Below are 18,285 nucleotides of genomic sequence, written 5' to 3'. Positions count from 1 at the left end.
GATAATCTTCCTCTAATGTCGTGAATATAAACAATGCACGCTTGTAAAGGAACAAATAAGTGGACACCTGCAGATAACAGAACTGCAAAATTTCAAGGAAATGACTATTTTCAGAATGTTTTCTTAAAAAAAAAAAAAGCTTTCAAATATTATAAAAATGTTTTATTGAATACTCCTGGACTTATCCATTGAAAATTGTGCTTACTTATATACCCACTCCAGCTCTGCTAGAAGAACTCCACGCTTTAAGAAATCATCGCATTGATACATTCTGATTTGTAACTAGTCTTGCTGCTCCTAGACATCCAAGGCTGGCAAGCAACTGGAAATAGCTGTACATTCTATTTTGTAATAAGTCTTACTGTAATATAAAAGTCTCTTTACCCTTGTAATTATAAATATTTTAAACTTAATTTTACTTGCATTCCTTTAAGCATATAAACTTTGTTCTTCAAACAGTCATTATAATTTCATAATAAGTACATGTTTTGCTCAGAGGTATTTTGTATTATCTCATTGTCAAGTGCAACTCAGCATTAATGAATATGAATCATTAAAATAATATGTTAATTAATACTCCAAGTATAATAATTGAAACAAAATGTGTTTTGTTGAATTTTACAGTATGGTTAATTTTGATATAAACTCAGAATACTCTTATACAGTTAAGTACAACATAGAAGCAAAAATATTAAAACTATGAACATAGCTTAGAGCATTCTGAAGTGACGAGCATCCTGTCAAGTTTAAGAGACCATTTTCATCAGAGACTTGCTTTCATCTTGCTTTCTTCTCTTCATAGTTGCTTGCTAAAAAACAAATCTAGCAATGGTGATCCTTCTTTGAAGGAAAGCCTGCCTTTAGTTTACCATAAACTGCAAGTCTGAGAAAAGAACTACATTTTTGGCTGCTACAACCTCTCTTTCTTCTCTTTACAGCGTACAGTATGTCAATTTACTCTACAGTTAGATGCTCTTACAGATATCTGCCATAATTAGGTGCCTTCAAATCTTTCTTACAGGCTGGGCCTGTCACTTAACATGACACCTCTCAGAGAGCTGAGGAAGCCACTGTCCCAGTCTCACTTTGGAATGACAATGTGCGCTGCATTTCATTCTGGTTAACTGAAGTTGTGGGCTGCTTGAGGGATTTTTTTTTTTTGTTTGTTTGTTTAAATCAGTTCTTCCTTCTTTAAACAGCTATCTTCAGTCTTGGTGGATCTGTTCTAGGCCCATTTTTTGTGGCATCCAGTTCGTTGTACTCTTCTATTAGGTCAGACAAAGATGATACAGCCTCAGCAAAACAGCTTTGCTCCATCCCGTCTATATGCAGATAATGGTGAAGGTGAGCCTATCAGAATAAAAAGTTAAGTGTTACCCTTCTTTTTGGCACCTAATTCCTTTGGCTTAATAAGTATCATTTAGCCTGCGCTGAAGAGGCAAGCACTGTAGAAAGTACATTTAAAGACCTGTATCATGACTTCCCTTGCTTGAATACTTGGCAACATTAGTAGCAATCCCCATGGAATCACAGTTGGTACTACTAATTTTTCAGACATCCATCTTTTTATATTCTCTCTTCTTGGGTACACCTGACTGGGTATTTGGTTTACGTGGCAAGGTGGGGGGAGTGGAAAGAGGTGCTGCAGGGGTGGCTTTTGCAAGAAGACACCAGGAGTTGCTCCATATTGGACAGAGACAGCGCCAGCCACCTCTACGGTGGACCTGCTGCTGGCCAAAGCTGAGTGCATCAGTGATGTTGGCAGTGCCTCTGTTGATAACCTATTCAAGAATGGGTAAAAACTGCTGCATAACAGCTGTGGGAGAGAGGAGTGAGAAAAACGTGAAACAGCTCTGAAAACATCAAGGTCAATGAAGAAGGAGCAGGAGAAGGTGGAACAGATACCCACAGTGCAGCCCATGGAAGACCCCACGCTGCAGTAAGTTGATGTGCCTGAAGGAAGCTGTGACCCATGGGGAGTCCATGCAGGAGGAGGCTCCTGGCAGGAACTGCAGCCTGTGGGGAGAAGCCCACACATGAGCAGGTTTTCTGGCAGGATCTGTGTTCCCATGGGGGATCCATGCTGAAGCAGTCTCTTCCCGAAGGACTGAACCTCATGGGAAGGACCCATGTTGGAGCAGTTTGTGAAGGACTGCACCCTGTGGGAGGGAACTCATGCTGGAGCAGGGGGAAGAGTGTGAGGCAGAGAAGTGGCAGAGGTGAAACGTTATGGACTGATCACAACTCCCTCTCCCCAGGCCTCTGTGCTGCTCAGGATGAGGTAGAAGTTTTGGGTTTATTTCTTGCTGTGCTACTCTGTTATTAATTGGCAATAAATTAAATTAATAATACCCAAGTCAAGCCTATTTTGTCCATTATAGTAACTGGTAAGTGACATCCCTGTTCTTATCTTGACTCAGGAGCTTTTCATCATATTTTCTGCCTCTGTCCTGCTGAGTAGGAGCGAGAGAACAGCTTGGTGGGCACCTGGCAGCCAGCCAAGGTCAATCCACCATGAACTCGTAGGCAGATCTGTCAGATACTGCCTCATTGCTGAAGAAAGTAAGCATATTGCCTGGTAGGTACAGGTTAATAAATGGTTTACTCTTTTTAAGAAGCAGTTGTTGGAATGATTCCTTGATAGGTAACACAAATAAAAAACCTTGGGCTGCTACTTTTAAGCACTCACTTTGTAATAATAAAGCTCATTTCCCAATAATGTGAGATGCTAATGATGGGTGGCTATGGATGTTACAGTGATGACAGAGTTGTACCTTTTTCTTGTAGAGCTTCATAAATCTGTCTTTAAGTTCAATAAAAGTTGGTTTCACACAGGTGTTATTTGCTAAAGCCAGAAGGGAATGGGAATGGCCCACAGGAGGTACTGAACACAAACCAGTTTTCCAGCCCTCTTGATTCCAGGAGACAAAGTGCAGGGAAGGTTTCAACCTGTGATACCAAAATTTATAGTTACCTAAGGAAAGTAAATAACAAAAAGCCTAATATTCCTTAGCTAACAAATAGTCTGAAAATGTTAACATTAAGGCTTTCAGGACTAAGATAGACACTTATAACTAGCATTTTAAATAAGACATTTTAGACTCCAGACTTTGAATTTAAACTTCAAACACTCATTTTGTTTTGTTAATGTATCATGGTTTGAAAAGTAAAGTTAGAAGCATGTTATTTCTATAAAAGGGACTGCAACCAGTCTGAGACTTAGGAGAAGAACAGATTAATACCATGCAGAGACAATCAGTATACCCAGAGTTTAGAAGTAAAATGTTTTTGATTCTCAGAAGTTTTCCCCATGTCCCCGTCTGCCCATAAAATCCACCCTGTATATGAAGCTTCCCTGCCTTTCCTGTTATAACTATGTAGACCAATAACGTAAAAGATAGAAAACAGTGCTAATAATAGAGAGTTGTTAAAATAGGGATGATTGCCTATCTACACAAGAGTAACCATGAAAGAAAGAGGGCTTCTGTTCAGAGAAAACAAACTTGGACTACAGAACCTACTCCTCCAACATGCTTACTGGCAGGAGACCTCTGGAAGGTTGGGCTTTGTGTTCTTATGCATTTTTGAGAATGGGAGGAACAGAACACAACATCTAGTCAGCTCCCTTTATTTGGAAATCAAAGAATGCTGTGACTTAGTCTAACTCACTAAGCAAAGTATTTTTGTCCTTTCTGAAATTTAGAAAAATATTTCTGAGTAAACTGATTTGGTATAGAAATGCTCCAGGTGAAAAGTGTGAGTGCTCTGGACAACTGATAACAGTTTCAATAACAAGTACCATGACTAATTGGTGTGGAATTACAAACCTTTCAATATTTCTGCGAAGGTCTGAAACCTGCACATTTCCTCGAACGAGAAGTGCACAGGCAAGGTAGAGGCTGTGCTTTGGATCTGCTTGAATTAGTTGATGATCTCTGCTAAAAGCATCTGAAAACATCTGATCCAACCTGGGTGGAAAGAAAAGAGTTATCTACTCTTACTAAAGCAGGCTGCTGAAGTTCTTCAGAATGCCCACCATCAGGGCTTAAAAGTTCACAAAATCCTGAAATTAAAGGTAATTTTAACCTGGGATGATGAATGGCAGAAAAAAAAATTCAAACCTTTATATGTACATACGTTTGCACTGGAAGTTTTTAAAAACAGATCAGATCCATTTTTCCTCTCAAGCTACAACCCACTGTTGAGTCCAAAGTCAGAGAAATGGACAGATTAAGAGACCCTTATTAAGGAAATTATGGGCCAAAGGTTACAAGGTATTTAAATACGCAAAATGATTTAAATATTTGAAGTTCTGGATATATGACAATTAGAGAAGAAAATCTCATTGCTTATGAAGGATCTAGCAAGGAACACCGAAGTGCTGCTGACCCCTACAGAAATTATTTTCTGTCTGTTACACTTTACTATTTAAAAAGATCAATGAATCATATAACTATATTGATTTTAATTAAAGAGCTAGGAAAAGACAGACTATACTTACTAGAATTTTATAATGTATGACTGCTTTAGAAGATGATACAGCAGATGATATTCTTCCTCTCTTTACCTCCTCAAGCAAATTCCACTGTACTGTGGGATATCAAAGACGGAGTCTTGAGGAGGTCTCTTTGAACCCATAACATCTAAGGTATTCTTTCCATTTGTTCCAAATTAGCTGGATACATCATCTCTACTTTTTTTTTAATCATCTCTACCACAATTTGCCTATTAAAAAATAACTAAATAAAGGAGACAAAAATACTACTGTTCCCACTTCATTCTGAAACACGAATGACTGAGCATCTGTCACCCTCCCTCCAGCACTGTGTTGTCTCCTCAGAGTACTGTTTCAAGAAATCCAACTGATCGTCACAGCTTACTATCACAGAAAAAGGGTGGTGCTGCCCTCTTCTCCATTTTGCCTACTTCCATCACTTACCCTTAACTGCCTCTATCACTATTTGGACCTTTTGCTGACTTAAACTCAATACAACCAGTGAAATCTATTTTAATTTATTATTTCTCTGCCATTTCAATTGGATAAATCATCTTGCAATATTTGACAAGCATCAGCTTATCGTTACAATAAGCTGTTAAATAGGCTCACTTTATCTCCAGACTGAAGTAAGATGCCATTACTTCCCAAGGAGTCTAGTTAATTCCATGTTTGTCTTTACAGTATATTGTGAGTCAACTGCAAACTGTTACTCAAAAGAACTTGGGGTGTAGGTTCTATCTATCATGTAAGTAATACATTTTTCCAACAGAAACGTTTCCCAGCAGAGAACAAAAATACATTTCAAGTTTACTTGCTCAGCCATTACAGAGAAAAGGGAGACAAAGGATGTTCTCAAAACACGCAGGACAAATTTGAAAATGTGGCAGACTTAAAACTTTTAGAACTTCTACTTTGCTATAGAATGGAATTTAAAAAATGAAAACTATGGAAGAAAATCAGAAATTAAGCTTCAAATGTAAAGCTTCCATAATATTTTTTTTTCTTACTTTCTAGAAGGTACATTAACATCAGCCAGTGTATACAGAGGAGTCAAGCTTGAAACCAAGTAATGAAGTCGAGGAAATGGAACCAAATTCATGCTGATTTCATTAAGATCCATGTTAAGGGAACCTTCAAACCTAGCAGAGCTGAAAAATTAACCAACTATTATAAAACTGTTATAAACTAAGTAAATTATTTCTATAAGGTAAACATTCATTAAATCTATTTTTCAATTGTTCCCTGCAACGAAACAGTAAAACAACACACCATTCAAGAAACAGTTCATGTATAATTACTAAGCTTTCACGTTTGGCAGTAACAGTGCTATATCTTATTTTCTTATACTTCTCATTATAGAACAATTAATCATGAAGAATGAGGCCTTAAGTTTCCCAATTGCAGTCTTTAGCTCTGTTTTTCAGTATATGCACACAGCTGCTGAATACTAGTTTTAATAAATGGGCTATAATAAAGCATGCATGACTTAGCATTCCTGACAAGCTGTTTAAAAGAAAAACAGGCCAATACTCCACAAGTATATTTCACTAGGAGTTTCTCACAGCTATAGACAATTTAGGAGCAACAATGGTCTGATGGTATTTATGAAATAACACAATTGACCTAGAAACGCAAACCTCACTGAGCTCCATTAAGCATTAATGGAAGACAATATCCTTCTGCCTATAAATGTTGTCTCACTTAAGTTCTAAAACTATAATGGCTAGAGAAACACCACTGCAATCCGAATACTTCCAACATTTAGTTACTCTTAAAGGCAGGTGACTTCACATCAAATGGAAAACAATACTCTTTGAACTGACATAGAGAGTGCTGGTGAATGGGGCTGCATCTAGCTGGCGGCCAGTCACTAGTGGTGTTCCCCAGGGGTCAGTGTTGGGTCCAGTCCTGTTTAACATCTTTATTGACGATTTAGATGAGGGGATTGAGACCATCATCAGCAAGTTTGCTGATGACACCAAGTTGGGAGGGAGTGTCGACCTGCTGGAAGGCAGGAGGGCTCTGCAGAGGGATCTGGACAGACTGGAAAAATGGGCTGATTCCAATGGGATGAAGTTCAATAAGGCCAAGTGCCGGGTGCTGCACTTTGGTCACAACAACCCCCTGCAGCGCTACAGGCTGGGCGCAGAGTGGCTGGAGAGCAGTCAGACAGAAAGGGACCTGGGGGTACTAATTGACAGGAAGCTCAACATGAGCCATCAGTGTGCCCAGGTGGCCAAAAAGGCCAATGGTATCCTGTCCTGTATCAAAAATAGCGTGGTCAGCAGGACAAGGGAAGTGATCCTTCCCCTGTACTCTGCATTGGTGAGGCCACACCTGGAGTACTGTGTTCAGTTCTGGGCCCCTCAGTTCAGGAAAGACATTGAAGTGCTGGAGCGGGTCCAGAGAAGAGCAACACGACTAGTGAAGGGACTTGAACATAAGACCTATGAGGAGAGGCTGAGGGAGCTGGGGTTGTTTAGTCTAGAGAAGAGGAGGCTTAGAGGTGACCTCATCACTCTCTATAACTACCTGAAGGGAAGTTATAGCCAGGTGGGGATTGGTCTCTTCTCCCAGGCAGTTAGCAATAGGACAAGGCGGCATGGGCTTAAACTCTGCCAGGGGAAATTTAGGCTGGATATTAGGAAGAAATTCTTTACAGTGAGAGTGGCATTGGAATGGCCTGCCCAGGGAGGTGGTGGACTCGCCGTCCCTGGAGGCTTTTAAACTCAGATTGGACATGGCACTTAGTGCCGTGATCTAATAAACGGACTAGAGTTGGACCAAGGGTTGGACTCGATGATCTCTGAGGTCTTTTCCAACCCAGTCGATTCTGTGATCTGCAGCATACACCACCTTTAACAATATTACTTTTACAGAGGAATAACCTGTAACTTTACCTTGTCAGGTTCAGCAGCAAGTTGGCTACGATATTATTCATTGCATCAAATGGCTTCTCTTGTACCGTTTTTGTACTGCTTGCACTTGATGTTACCAAGCTGTTTTGCTTCACAGTTGACCCCAGCTTCCCAGAATTGGTCATCTGATGAATTTTATTAACTATATCAAACAGAGACTTTGAGAGAGGGAAGAAAAAAAAAAGCATATAAAAAGTCTTGAGCATTGAGTTTTCAAATTCAGTACCCCAATTTTTCATTTCAATTAGTCTTCAAGAAAAAGCTTAGACCTGTTACTGATAGTTCAAAGATTATACCTTTGATATATACAAGTCCGACTTTTGACTAATTGCCATTGACTGAAGTGTTTCTAAAAGTCTGTTGCTTACACGTCACAAACATGAACACAGCTTGACTCAGAAGTCTGAATTTTATTCTACTATTCAAAACCCTCATCTTCTAAAATTACATTTTAAATTCTCATCATTCCTGTGAAAGCAAAAATATATTCTCTAAATACATTTCACTTTATTTTTTTTTGTTTGTTTGTTTTTTTCTTTCCAGCAGCAAACAGCAAGAGAATCGAAGTTAGATTCAAATAAGTCTAGTGGTTTGTGTGGTCAGTTGTGCCTGTGATGCCCATATCCCCAATCAGTAAAGTCAAGTCTGTCAGAATGTGAGTGGTCAGCCACTTCCCTTGCAGGACTCTACTAATACTATGCACAAATTTATTGTCAAAAGAATAAAAGACTCTCAACCTCAGTATATAGCAGCTTTTCACTGTTTACCTTGAAATAGACATGAAAAAAATCACTCTAGACTACTTTGAAGGTGCCAAGCAACTTTTTAGTCATACACACATTAATTTCAAAGCCTGCAAGTGAGTTACGAGTTCAATTATTATTTTAAAAAAATGAACTTATGCTTAAGACTTGGCACAGAAATCAATACACAGAAGGAAGAAACACTTCCTATGTACAGTCTAATAAAAAAGTTGACAGAAATAGAATATTATTTCTTACTTCATTCTCTATTGGTAGCACACAGTCTGCATGTTCATTAAGCTCCCTCATAGCCAGAACACTATTATATGGAGAAGTAATAACATCATCTTCACCAGAGGGATAAACCGAAGTCACAAATCGATATACTTCTGGGAATTCATCCTCAAGCAAATTTAGCACAAAAGTTCCAAGACCAGATCCTGTCCCTAATTATGAATGGAGACAGAATGAGAGAAAAGATTCTCTATGTTATCACAAGCCTTAAGTCTCCTATGTTGGAAACATACAATGCTAATTCTATATATTAATGAATGTTTTCTGAAGCATTTGGCTGACAGTGGAGGCTACTCAGATGTAAATAAAGGCAGGAAGGTTGTTCCCAGAGAGGAAAATGATTAAGTGATAAAAGTATTTCCCATAGTATACCAGACAGGATGAAGTATACAATCTCAAACTTCAGCAAACCACAAAGTCCTATCATGCAACCAACATTTTTCTGACCTAGCGTTTTTATTTCTTATTTTAAAATCTTTAATTTGAATTTTGAAATAAAACATTTGCTCAAAAACACTGAGCTGCCCCAAACAATTACTTACTTTCCTTTGGGGGTTTTAGAAATTTTTCTTCTCTAGTCAAAACACAATAACCCCTTTACTCCAGCGCACACACTTTTTTCCTAAGCACACTAAGCACATAGCACTGACTTCAAATCACAGAACTGAACTGTGTTTTTTCTGTCTCGGGCAGCTAACTCTCAGCAGCAGACAATTTCATCTGTAAACAAGACAGCAATTTTTGGCAACAACAGAAATCTGCAGGGTCTCTCAAATTAAGCAAATGGTCACAAAAAAAGGCCCTTGAGAAAACTCCTACTTCATATTTAGAGCTATTTTCTGTGTCTTTTTCAACATCATAATGAGTTATAATAGATGCCCCACCCAATGTTTCTGAGGGAGAAAGGCTTAGTGGCAAATACAATAACAACAAAACTGTCACTGCAAGGGATTCTCCCTTCTGGTTTATTAAGAAAGTAGCCAGACCAGATTCAAGAGAATTATATGGAAGGAATACAGAAAAAACAAGTTTTTCTAAAGTTAAGCAACACTAGAAGTCTCTTTCAAAGCCTTTTGGACAACTCTATCCCCACTGTTAAAAATAACTTGATTACAACAATTATGTCTGTTCCGAAGCCACTGTCCCTCCTTCTGATCAGTGATACCTCAGTGTTTCCTTGTATTTGGTGCCCATCTCGATCCACCCACTGCCTCATATCTAAAATTTTAGCTGTATTTTTGTTCTGGGTAGCACTTACCTTAGCTCATGATTAGGGCTCCTCAATGCTCTAACAAAACAAATAATAAATAAATACAGGTCCATTTAACAGGACTGTGTTAAATTTTTTTTATTCTGTATTCTGAATGATGTTGATTATTAGACTGATCTTCTTTTCAAGATCCAAGTTATTATTTTTCACCCGTGGCTGCTGCAATCATACTAACCATAAAAAAATTACTTACCACCTCCCATAGAATGAATTATAAAAAAACACTGTAGACAGTCACAATGTTCTGCAGTTTTCCTCAGCTTTTCCACAATGTTTTCTCGGTACTGACAGCCGTATAGCTTATGACCTACAGCCCTGAAGATATGAAAAGTACTTTAAAAAAAAAAATCCAACAATCAGTCTTTTAATTTTTTATTTTACCTCATCCTATTTGACATTTTTCGAGTTCAGAGTCCAGAGCTGGGTGAAACACCTAATTTGTATGAGTTGCTAAGCTGTGACTACATCATGTGAATATAGTGGTCAGGATATACTTCTAATTTTGAGGATGCAAGCGGCACTAAGGTCACAGCTTTGGAGCGTGCACTGTTACCGTGTACTGACAAGGAAATAAGCTCCCACACTGGATGATCAAATTGCAATTATGAAATGAGAGTGAATGTAGTTTATATGCACAAAGCCAGACTCTGTGGTCCTAAGAAATCAGAAGTGCATTTCTTCATATATCTCATTTCCACACTAGTCACACAGTCACAAACTAGATTATGGCTTTGACTGAGCAATGGAAGCAGCTCAATACCAAAGAAACAAAAATAAAAAGCATGTTCTTTTGAAAAAGGAAATTAAAAAAAAAGATATAGATAAAATGATATATCAGCAGAATCCTCCTTCTGTAAAAGGCTTTTCAAAGCCCTCCTCAAGGCAACAGTGACTCCAAAGTTTACTGGTAATATGCTGCAGCTCCCCAGGTGCAGTAGAACGAGCCAGAAAGCTACTGTTATAATTTCCCTTTTCAAATGCCTTCTAATTAACTGCTAAGAAATGCTTTCTGAAGAGGTTCTCACCAGTTGTTTCCTGAACCAGAAACATCTGTGATAAGCTGCTTGCTATCAAACACATCCCTCAATGGTCCCTGAAGAATTTCATTTACCACACCCTCCTCCATGTCAATCAACAGTGCCTTTGAGAAAGAATAAAAATTCAGTCAGTAAGCAAACAACTCTTCGAAGTAATCACATAAAAAATATAAAAATATTTACAATATAAAAGGTATGTTGTTTCTACTGAGCTCCAGAGAAACCTTTTTTCAGTTGTTAACTAGAAGACCAACTGGATTCACCTTGGCCGATTTGCCAGAAGTCGTTCAACAGGACAGCTTTTCAGATAATGCAATTTAAAAAAAAATATTATATTTTGCCTAAGTACTTAAGAATAAATACATTAAAGCATTTTTATGCTTCAAGTTTTCTTGCTTGTTAACCACTTTAGGTGATTCAAATAAATGTATTCCTTAGGAAATTAATATAAAACCTTGGTTGGTAATGTCTGAAATCATTTTATTAAAATTATAATTTAAATTACTCAACAAGACTGGCAGTGAACTGCATTACTCCACTGAACTATGAAAGTTACTACTAGAAATGTTACTATTTAAAGTAGTATTTAAAAACATACGGAATTATAAGGACCTTATGAAAATTCCTACACAGTTGGACACAAATTTGCAATGTAAAATGAATGACCTTTATAGATTGCCTTACTCGTGCTTTTAAAGAGCAGATTTTTCCTTTGTAAATATCAGGACTATCACCACCACTTCTGAAAAAAAAAAAAAATTCAAGCTCAGAATCATAATAGAAAATAAGGCAATATATATTACAATAAGATTCCCTACTTAATCTTTTGTGTTCAGAAGACTCTTGCAATACAAACAAATGGAAACACCCTGAACATGCAGCTAAGAAAGATCTCATAATGCCCTAACATAATACAATTACAGGACACGATCTCAATGAGAAATGTCCTAAGCAGTACTTCAGAAGCTGAAAAGGTAAGCACTGAAAGTTTACTCTCAGATACAGCCTCTGCTCTGTAGCAATTCTACAGGCATTCTGACAGAATAACCCACCTGGATTAATTATTTTGAACAGTGGTATGGCATCACATAGAAGACCAAAGTTTGTCAATTTTATGACCCAGGGTTTTATGCTTTCACCAACCTGAGAGATAAACTAATTATTTCTCATTAAACTAAAAAAAATCCCACAACAATAACAAAAGACCAAAACCTCACAGCCTGAGCAAGAGTTTGAAGCGACTCTCCCTAATTAAATGATGGTTCAAGCCTATAATTAAAAGTGGAAATTGTTTCCAAAGGAAAATGAACAGCTCCAAGAAAAGATGAAATTTTAATGATCATTCTTCTGTTTCACAGGTAGGTAAATCTTCCTGGAAACTTCTACGGTATTCGTTAAGTCCCTCCTCTTTACAGAGAGAAAACAGATGTTTCTATCGTGGCCAAGCTGTCCATTATAAATTTGGTGGTTTCACAACTGTTTTATTCTTGCAAACTGGAAGAATTTTTGGAACTGGACAGACAAGAGATAACTGAATGGTCTTCACAGCATCAATAAATCATAGCCACCATTCTTCATGTAATAAACCAGTCAGATAAAAGGGATTTAAAAACTGGCATGACCTTTTCTGACTACCTTATGTACAATTCCTCTTACAACTCTTCAATAAATGCTGTTAAGCTGTTATTCAGAGGGCTTGCGGCCTGATCATGATTCACAACAGCAAAAACTATCAGAATCTGACTGTCCTTTTTCGGGACAGAAGGAAAGGAAAACAAACCCAACATCAACAGCTTTAACTACTAAGTAAGTATAGTTAAAATGCAAAGGTAGAGATAGTGTTTTGAGGAGAACAAAAAAAAGCAAAACCTTTTTCTAGCACAAACTAAATACAACCTGAAATAAAGAAAACTGTAACTTAAGAGAAGATACTAGAATTGTTAATCTACTGTGTTAAACTCCTGAGCTGCTTGATAAGAAGACTTACCTTGTATCTACATTCCTGAAGAAACTGCTTAATGCCTCATCATAAATTCCTTTCTAAAAGGAAACAACATGACATGAGATGATGTGCAACATAAGAAATTCTCAGCGCTTTTTCATACAATAACTTAAATTGGAAGGGACCTCTGAAGGCCACCTGTCAAACCTCCCACTCAAAACAGAGTGACCTTCTTGTTGACTCCAACTAGCTCTAGTCAGCACTAAAAAGAACATTTCATTGAAGCACCAGCTTGATATTAAAAACTGACAGGAGAATGTAACTAAGTAATTAATTTTTCAGCACAAGATTAAACAACTAGTCTTTCTTCACTTCTAAAGATTCAGGATTTTACTGAAGATACCAATTCAATTATTAAATCGAATAGCTACTGTTTGGGTGACTCAGCTCATTACTGATAGAACACCAGGACAGCTCCATGCCAATGGCACTTATGCCCATGAAGTTCTGTGGAAAGGAAAACACATCACACTGTATCAGAAACTCCCTGCTGAGGGGCCACATTGGAATTACTTACCCCACCATAAAGCTAGAGACCTGACAAGTTTAAATACTTTAATATCATTATTTTTACAGACTGCTTAACATACGCCTATGGACCTGATGAAGCAGAATTTGGAAGTCACTGTTTGCTACAACACTAAAACCAAGAGACTCTCCACATGCATGTGAATATCTTCCACTGCCTTTTTACAGCTGCTCCAACAGAAAGCATTGAGAAGGGCTGCTCATTATTATGTGTTCACATACAGTGTTCACCAGGAAATAGTACCTTTACAGTCATGGCAAGAAGAGCACATTTCTGTTCAGGGTACTCGGCACAATCCTCTGCCCTCTTTATGCTGCTGTTTTGGTCAGCACAGCTGTACAGTAAGGCGCTAACATGGAGAAGAAGGGTGGGCTTCGATGGGCTGCTGGTGTGATCTGCTGCCAGTGGCAAAGAACCTGCATTGACTCACCCTGATAATGTCTGCCATTAAGAAGATACCCTGGGCTTTTCAAAGTGGAAAGGCTTGAGAAACTTGATCTGAATTAGAATCATAGAATCATTTCATTTGGAAGAGACCCTCAGGATCATTGAATCCAACCATAACTTAACCTAACTCTAGCACTAAACCATGTCCCTAAGAACCTCATCTAAACGCTTTTTAAACACTCTCGGGGATGGTGACACAAACACTTCCCTGGGTGGCTTGTTCCAATGCCCGACAACCCTTTCTGTGAAGAATTATTTCCTAATATTCAATCTAAACCTCCTCTGGTGCAACTTGAGGCCATTTCCTCTTGTTCCATCACTTGCTACTTGGGAGAAGAGACCAACACCCTCCTTGCTACAACCTCCTTTCAGGTAGTTGTAAAGAGTGACAAGGTCTCCCCTCAGCCTCCTTTTCTCCAGGCTAAATAGCCCCAGTTCCCTCAGCTGCTCCTCATCAGACTTGTGCTCCAGGCCCCTCACCAGCTTTGTCACCCTCCTCTGCACTCTCTCTAGTATTTCAATGTCCTTCTTATGACGAAGGGCCCAAAATTGAACACACGATTCAAGGTGTGGCCTCACCAGTGCCGAGTACAGTGGCATGATCACTTATTTAGTCCTGCTGGCCACGCTATTACTGATACAAGTCAGGATGCTGTTGGCCTTTTTGACCACCTGGGCACACTGCTGGCTCATGTCCAGCCGGCTGTCGATCAACACCCCAATTAGAGACGTTTTGTTAAACGGCATAAAAACCTGGGGACAGTTTAGTTGGTAACGGAGCAGCTTTACAAGTACAGTACTTTGCAGCCACAGGAAAGAACGCGGAAGGCAGCGAGGGCCACCGCGGCCTCCCCACGCCGAGTGCGGAAGGCGGCTCGGCCCAACGGCCACTCCGCTCCCCTCAGGCCAGCGGCGGCCGGAGGCGAGGCCGGGGTGAAGCGGTGCCGTTACCTTGTTGACGGCGGCATGCTCCCGCAGCGCCAGGTCCCAGAAGCGGCAGCCCACCTGGTTCCCGCACTGGCCCACTGCAAAGGGGAGAGACACTGGTCAGGGCTGGGGAAGGGGCGGAGGGGAGGGCTCTGGGCGCCACGACCCCTTACCCTGCACCACCACCGACTGGGTCATGGCCAGGCGGCTGCCCGCCGCCCCCTCTTTCGAACTCGGCACCCGGAAGCCACGCCCCCTTAGCGGCCGCGGCGGAGGGGTGTGCGTTGCGGCGGGAAAGGCTCTTCCAACGGCGCCAACTCCTCTGCCCCGCCTTCCTCCAGCGGTGGAACATCCCACCCGTTGGTTTAAGCTGCTCGCCGCCTTCCCGTCGCGAGTGGGACGTTCCATTGGGCAGGCAGGAGGGGGGAGCTGTGCCTCGCCTGCAGCCTGAGGCCGGCGTCCAGCGGCCGCCAGTCCGAGGCAGCGGCGTTGGGGTGTTGGTTCTGATGGTCGCGACTGTGCCTAAAAGATTCAGGGTTTGGTATAAGAATAAGTATGCGCTGGAGAGCAGCTGAGGGAGCAGCAAGCTGTCCGTTCGCCTGTCTGGCAGTATGGCAATAGGTGGTGAGGTACTCAGGTGTAGCCTTGAGGGTGAACCTCTCAGGGGCTACAGGGTCTCTGCTAAAGCCCAAGTACTGAAGACACGGCAGAGACCTAAAATTAAGTCTGTCCATGGGAGAGCAGAAAAATTGACACACGATCCAGTTTATTACCTCCTGTGGCTAAAAATGTGTGATATGTTTTATTTTCCCCAAATACATTGTTCAGAGTGATAGTATGAAATGTGCCAAATGATATGAAAATACAAACTAAAAATGAAGTGAAAAAATGGTCATATGGAAATGCTGTAATAATGTACCCTCCCATCAGGCTTGTAACTTAAGTTTTTTGTTAAGCTCTGTTTTCGTATTTCTTTTGCAAATGTTCACAGTGCAATTGGGAGCTGCTTCAGCTTATGTGTCGAACATAGCAACTTCAGGACTAAAAAGGAGAGATGAGAAACACAGAGATGCTATTGTCTCAGCATGGTGAGACTGGCTCACAGCATAGCTATGCTGCAAAATGATGTAAAGGATGTGTGATATGCAAAGCAGTCACTCACAGAGAGCTCTCATGTGACACATGGCACTTCTGCTTCTTGTGGAAGAACAAAAGTGCTTCTATGTAATCCAGTTCGTTAGGTTTTATGGCTAAAACTATCCAACAAAATATGCTTTTTCCAAATATTTTGTTTGTGGTGCTGGTGTGTGTATTGAGTTTGTGTAGCAAGGTCTTGGTAACAGGGGAGGTACAGAGGTGGCTTCTGTGAGATGGTGCTAGAAGCTTCCCCCATATCCAATAGAGCCAATGCCAGCTGACTCGAAGACGGACCCACTGCTGGCCAAACCTGAGTCCGTCAGTGATGGTGGTAGTGCCTCTGTGATAATGTACTTAAGAACGGGAAGAAAAAACTGGTGCAACATCAATTGCAGCTGGACAGAGGAGTGAGAATATGTGAAAGAAACAGCTCTGCAGACACCAAGGTCATTGAAGGAGGAGCAGAAGGAAGGAGGTGGTCCAGGCAGACCATGGTGAGGCTGGCTGTACCCTTGCAGCCCATGGATGTCCACATGGAGCAGATACCTGCTTGCAGCCTATGGATGATCCCACGTCAGGGCAGATGGATGCCCCAAGGAGGCTGTGAGCCCATGGAGAGCCCATGCTGGAGCAGGCTTCTGGCAGAACTTGTGGACCCATGGTGAGAGGAGCCCAAGCTGGAGCAGGTTTGCTGGCAGGACTTGTGACCCATGAGGGACCCATGCTGGAGCAGTCTGTGCCTGAAGGACTGTACACTGTGGAAATGACCCACACTGGAGCAGTTAGTGAAGAATTGCAGCCTGTTGGAAGTACTCATGTTGGAGAAGCTCATGGAGAGCTGTCTCCTATGGGAGTGACCCCAGGCTGGAGCAGGGGAAAAGTGTGAGGAGTCCTCCCCTGAGGAGGAAGGAATGGCAGAGACAATGTGTGATGAACTAACCACAAGCCCTGTTCCCTGTCCCTCTGTGCTGCTGGCAGGGAGGAGGTGGAGAAATTGGGAGTTAATTTGAGCCAAGGAAGAAGAGAGGGCTGAGGGAAAGGTGTTTTAAGATTTGGTTTTATTTCTCATTATCCTACTCTGATTTTGATTGATAATAAATTAAATTAATTTCCCCAAGTCAAGTCTCTTTTGCCAATGACAGTAATTGGTGGGTGATCTATTCTTGTCCTTATCTTGACTCACAAAACTTTCATTGTGTTTTCTCTCCCCTGTCCGGCTGAGAAGGGGAGTAATAGAGCAGATCTGGTGGGCACCTGGCATCCAGCTAGAGTCAACCCACCACAGTGTGCAAACAATATTTGCTAAATGAATTTCTTAATAGAAATGTGAAGTGTATCTTAATCCTTTATTTGCTCTGGAGAAACCATGGTGCTGACTCCTGGGCATGACCTAGGTTCCAGCAGAGATGCCTTGTACATTTGTAATAAAGTTATGCCAAATGACTGTTTTAAAAAACTTCCCTGGGAAGGTTAACTATGTATTGCAGCAAATATAATAACAGCAATGCATTATCTACAAGAAATACATCTCAAGACTAATTTTTAAAATCTTAATTGAAAGAGAAGAGTCCATGTACTGAAAATTTGTTTTGTTCCAAAGAAAAAGTAAAAGTGGCCCAAGCTTTCTCAAGCTCCATGTTTGAAGTTGCAAAAGGCCAATGGCTTCAGTGTTACAGGCAGGTGGAAAGTTTAGCATGAATAGAGTAATACTGCCTCAAACACTTCTTTTATAAATTAATCACTGGTGTAAAACTACATCAATATTAATCAGGAAAGCAGATAGTAAATTCTCACCTCTCTCCAGACAGATTAGATGTAACCTGTAGCTTGATTTTGTTCCCTCTGCTTACCTGAACTGGTCCAAACCTGTAGGCTGTGGTGTGTTCTGGCTGCTGGATGTGAAACTGTTATATACTTCTTGCCTACTGTCATGTCCTTAAAGTTTCCCTTCACATCTTTTTGGCCTTACTTAGGCTAAAAGCAGTACAACATTGCTTGTAAACATTCTAAAGCTTGACTTAAAGTCTACAGAAGTCTCCTAATATTACTGTATCTGGCTAGCTTTCTTGTTTAAGTTAGCTATACTTTCTACTTGTACTTTCAGTTAGCTGTAGTTTTTGTGCTCTACGTCCCATTAAGATTGAAGTTAATGGGATTTGCTCCATTGAACATGAGATTGCAACAAGAAATCCTGTGCTTTGGCTTCCAATGTGCCATTAAGAGTTCAGTGATGGCAAATGTAAAGTGATTATTCTCACTGAGCTGGGAAACACTGTGAATCAGAGATGCAACTGTGATTCATATTCATGTGGGAATGTTTTTTAGCTTCCAAAGGAGGTCCAAGGGCAGGAAGTGGAAGCGTAATAACCGGTTTGGCTTGATGAATGTGCTCAGAGCTTTAGTGAAACAGGCAGCTCAACTATGAAAGAAATAATCACACACTGACTTTATGTTTCATTTGTAGATGAAACTGTACTTCATCT

General features: G+C 40.4%; 1 protein-coding gene across 6 annotated transcripts; it reads right to left on the bottom strand.

Annotated features, from left to right (window-relative positions):
• Positions 1-128: 128 nt before the first annotated feature.
• TUBE1 (tubulin epsilon 1) lies at positions 129-14,916 on the bottom strand. Of its 6 annotated transcripts, XM_082049140.1 has the most exons (13): positions 14,839-14,916; positions 14,690-14,763; positions 12,748-12,800; positions 11,427-11,502; positions 10,749-10,864; positions 9,917-10,056; positions 8,418-8,605; positions 7,399-7,574; positions 5,506-5,646; positions 3,828-3,968; positions 2,775-2,949; positions 1,910-2,016; positions 1,187-1,350 (listed from the first exon to the last, which is right to left on the bottom strand). In XM_082049140.1, exons 1-13 carry the CDS (start codon positions 14,861-14,863, stop codon positions 1,323-1,325), a joined length of 1,440 nt encoding a protein of 479 aa, XP_081905266.1. In that variant the 5' UTR covers positions 14,864-14,916; the 3' UTR covers positions 1,187-1,322. The 6 variants fall into 6 exon arrangements, with proteins under 6 accessions (XP_081905263.1, XP_081905265.1, XP_081905264.1 ...); XM_082049137.1 differs by lacking the exon at positions 1,910-2,016 and having other exon boundaries at positions 129-1,350; XM_082049139.1 differs by lacking the exon at positions 1,910-2,016 and having other exon boundaries at positions 129-1,350; positions 9,917-10,038.
• Between the last annotated feature and the right edge of the window lie 3,369 nt (positions 14,917-18,285).

This window comes from Streptopelia decaocto (assembly GCF_964273445.1).
Source record: "Streptopelia decaocto genome assembly, chromosome: 3".
Taxonomy (NCBI): domain Eukaryota; kingdom Metazoa; phylum Chordata; class Aves; order Columbiformes; family Columbidae; genus Streptopelia; species Streptopelia decaocto.
Note: the sequence above shows the minus strand (reverse complement) of the source record. Positions and strands in the feature narration are given on the sequence as shown.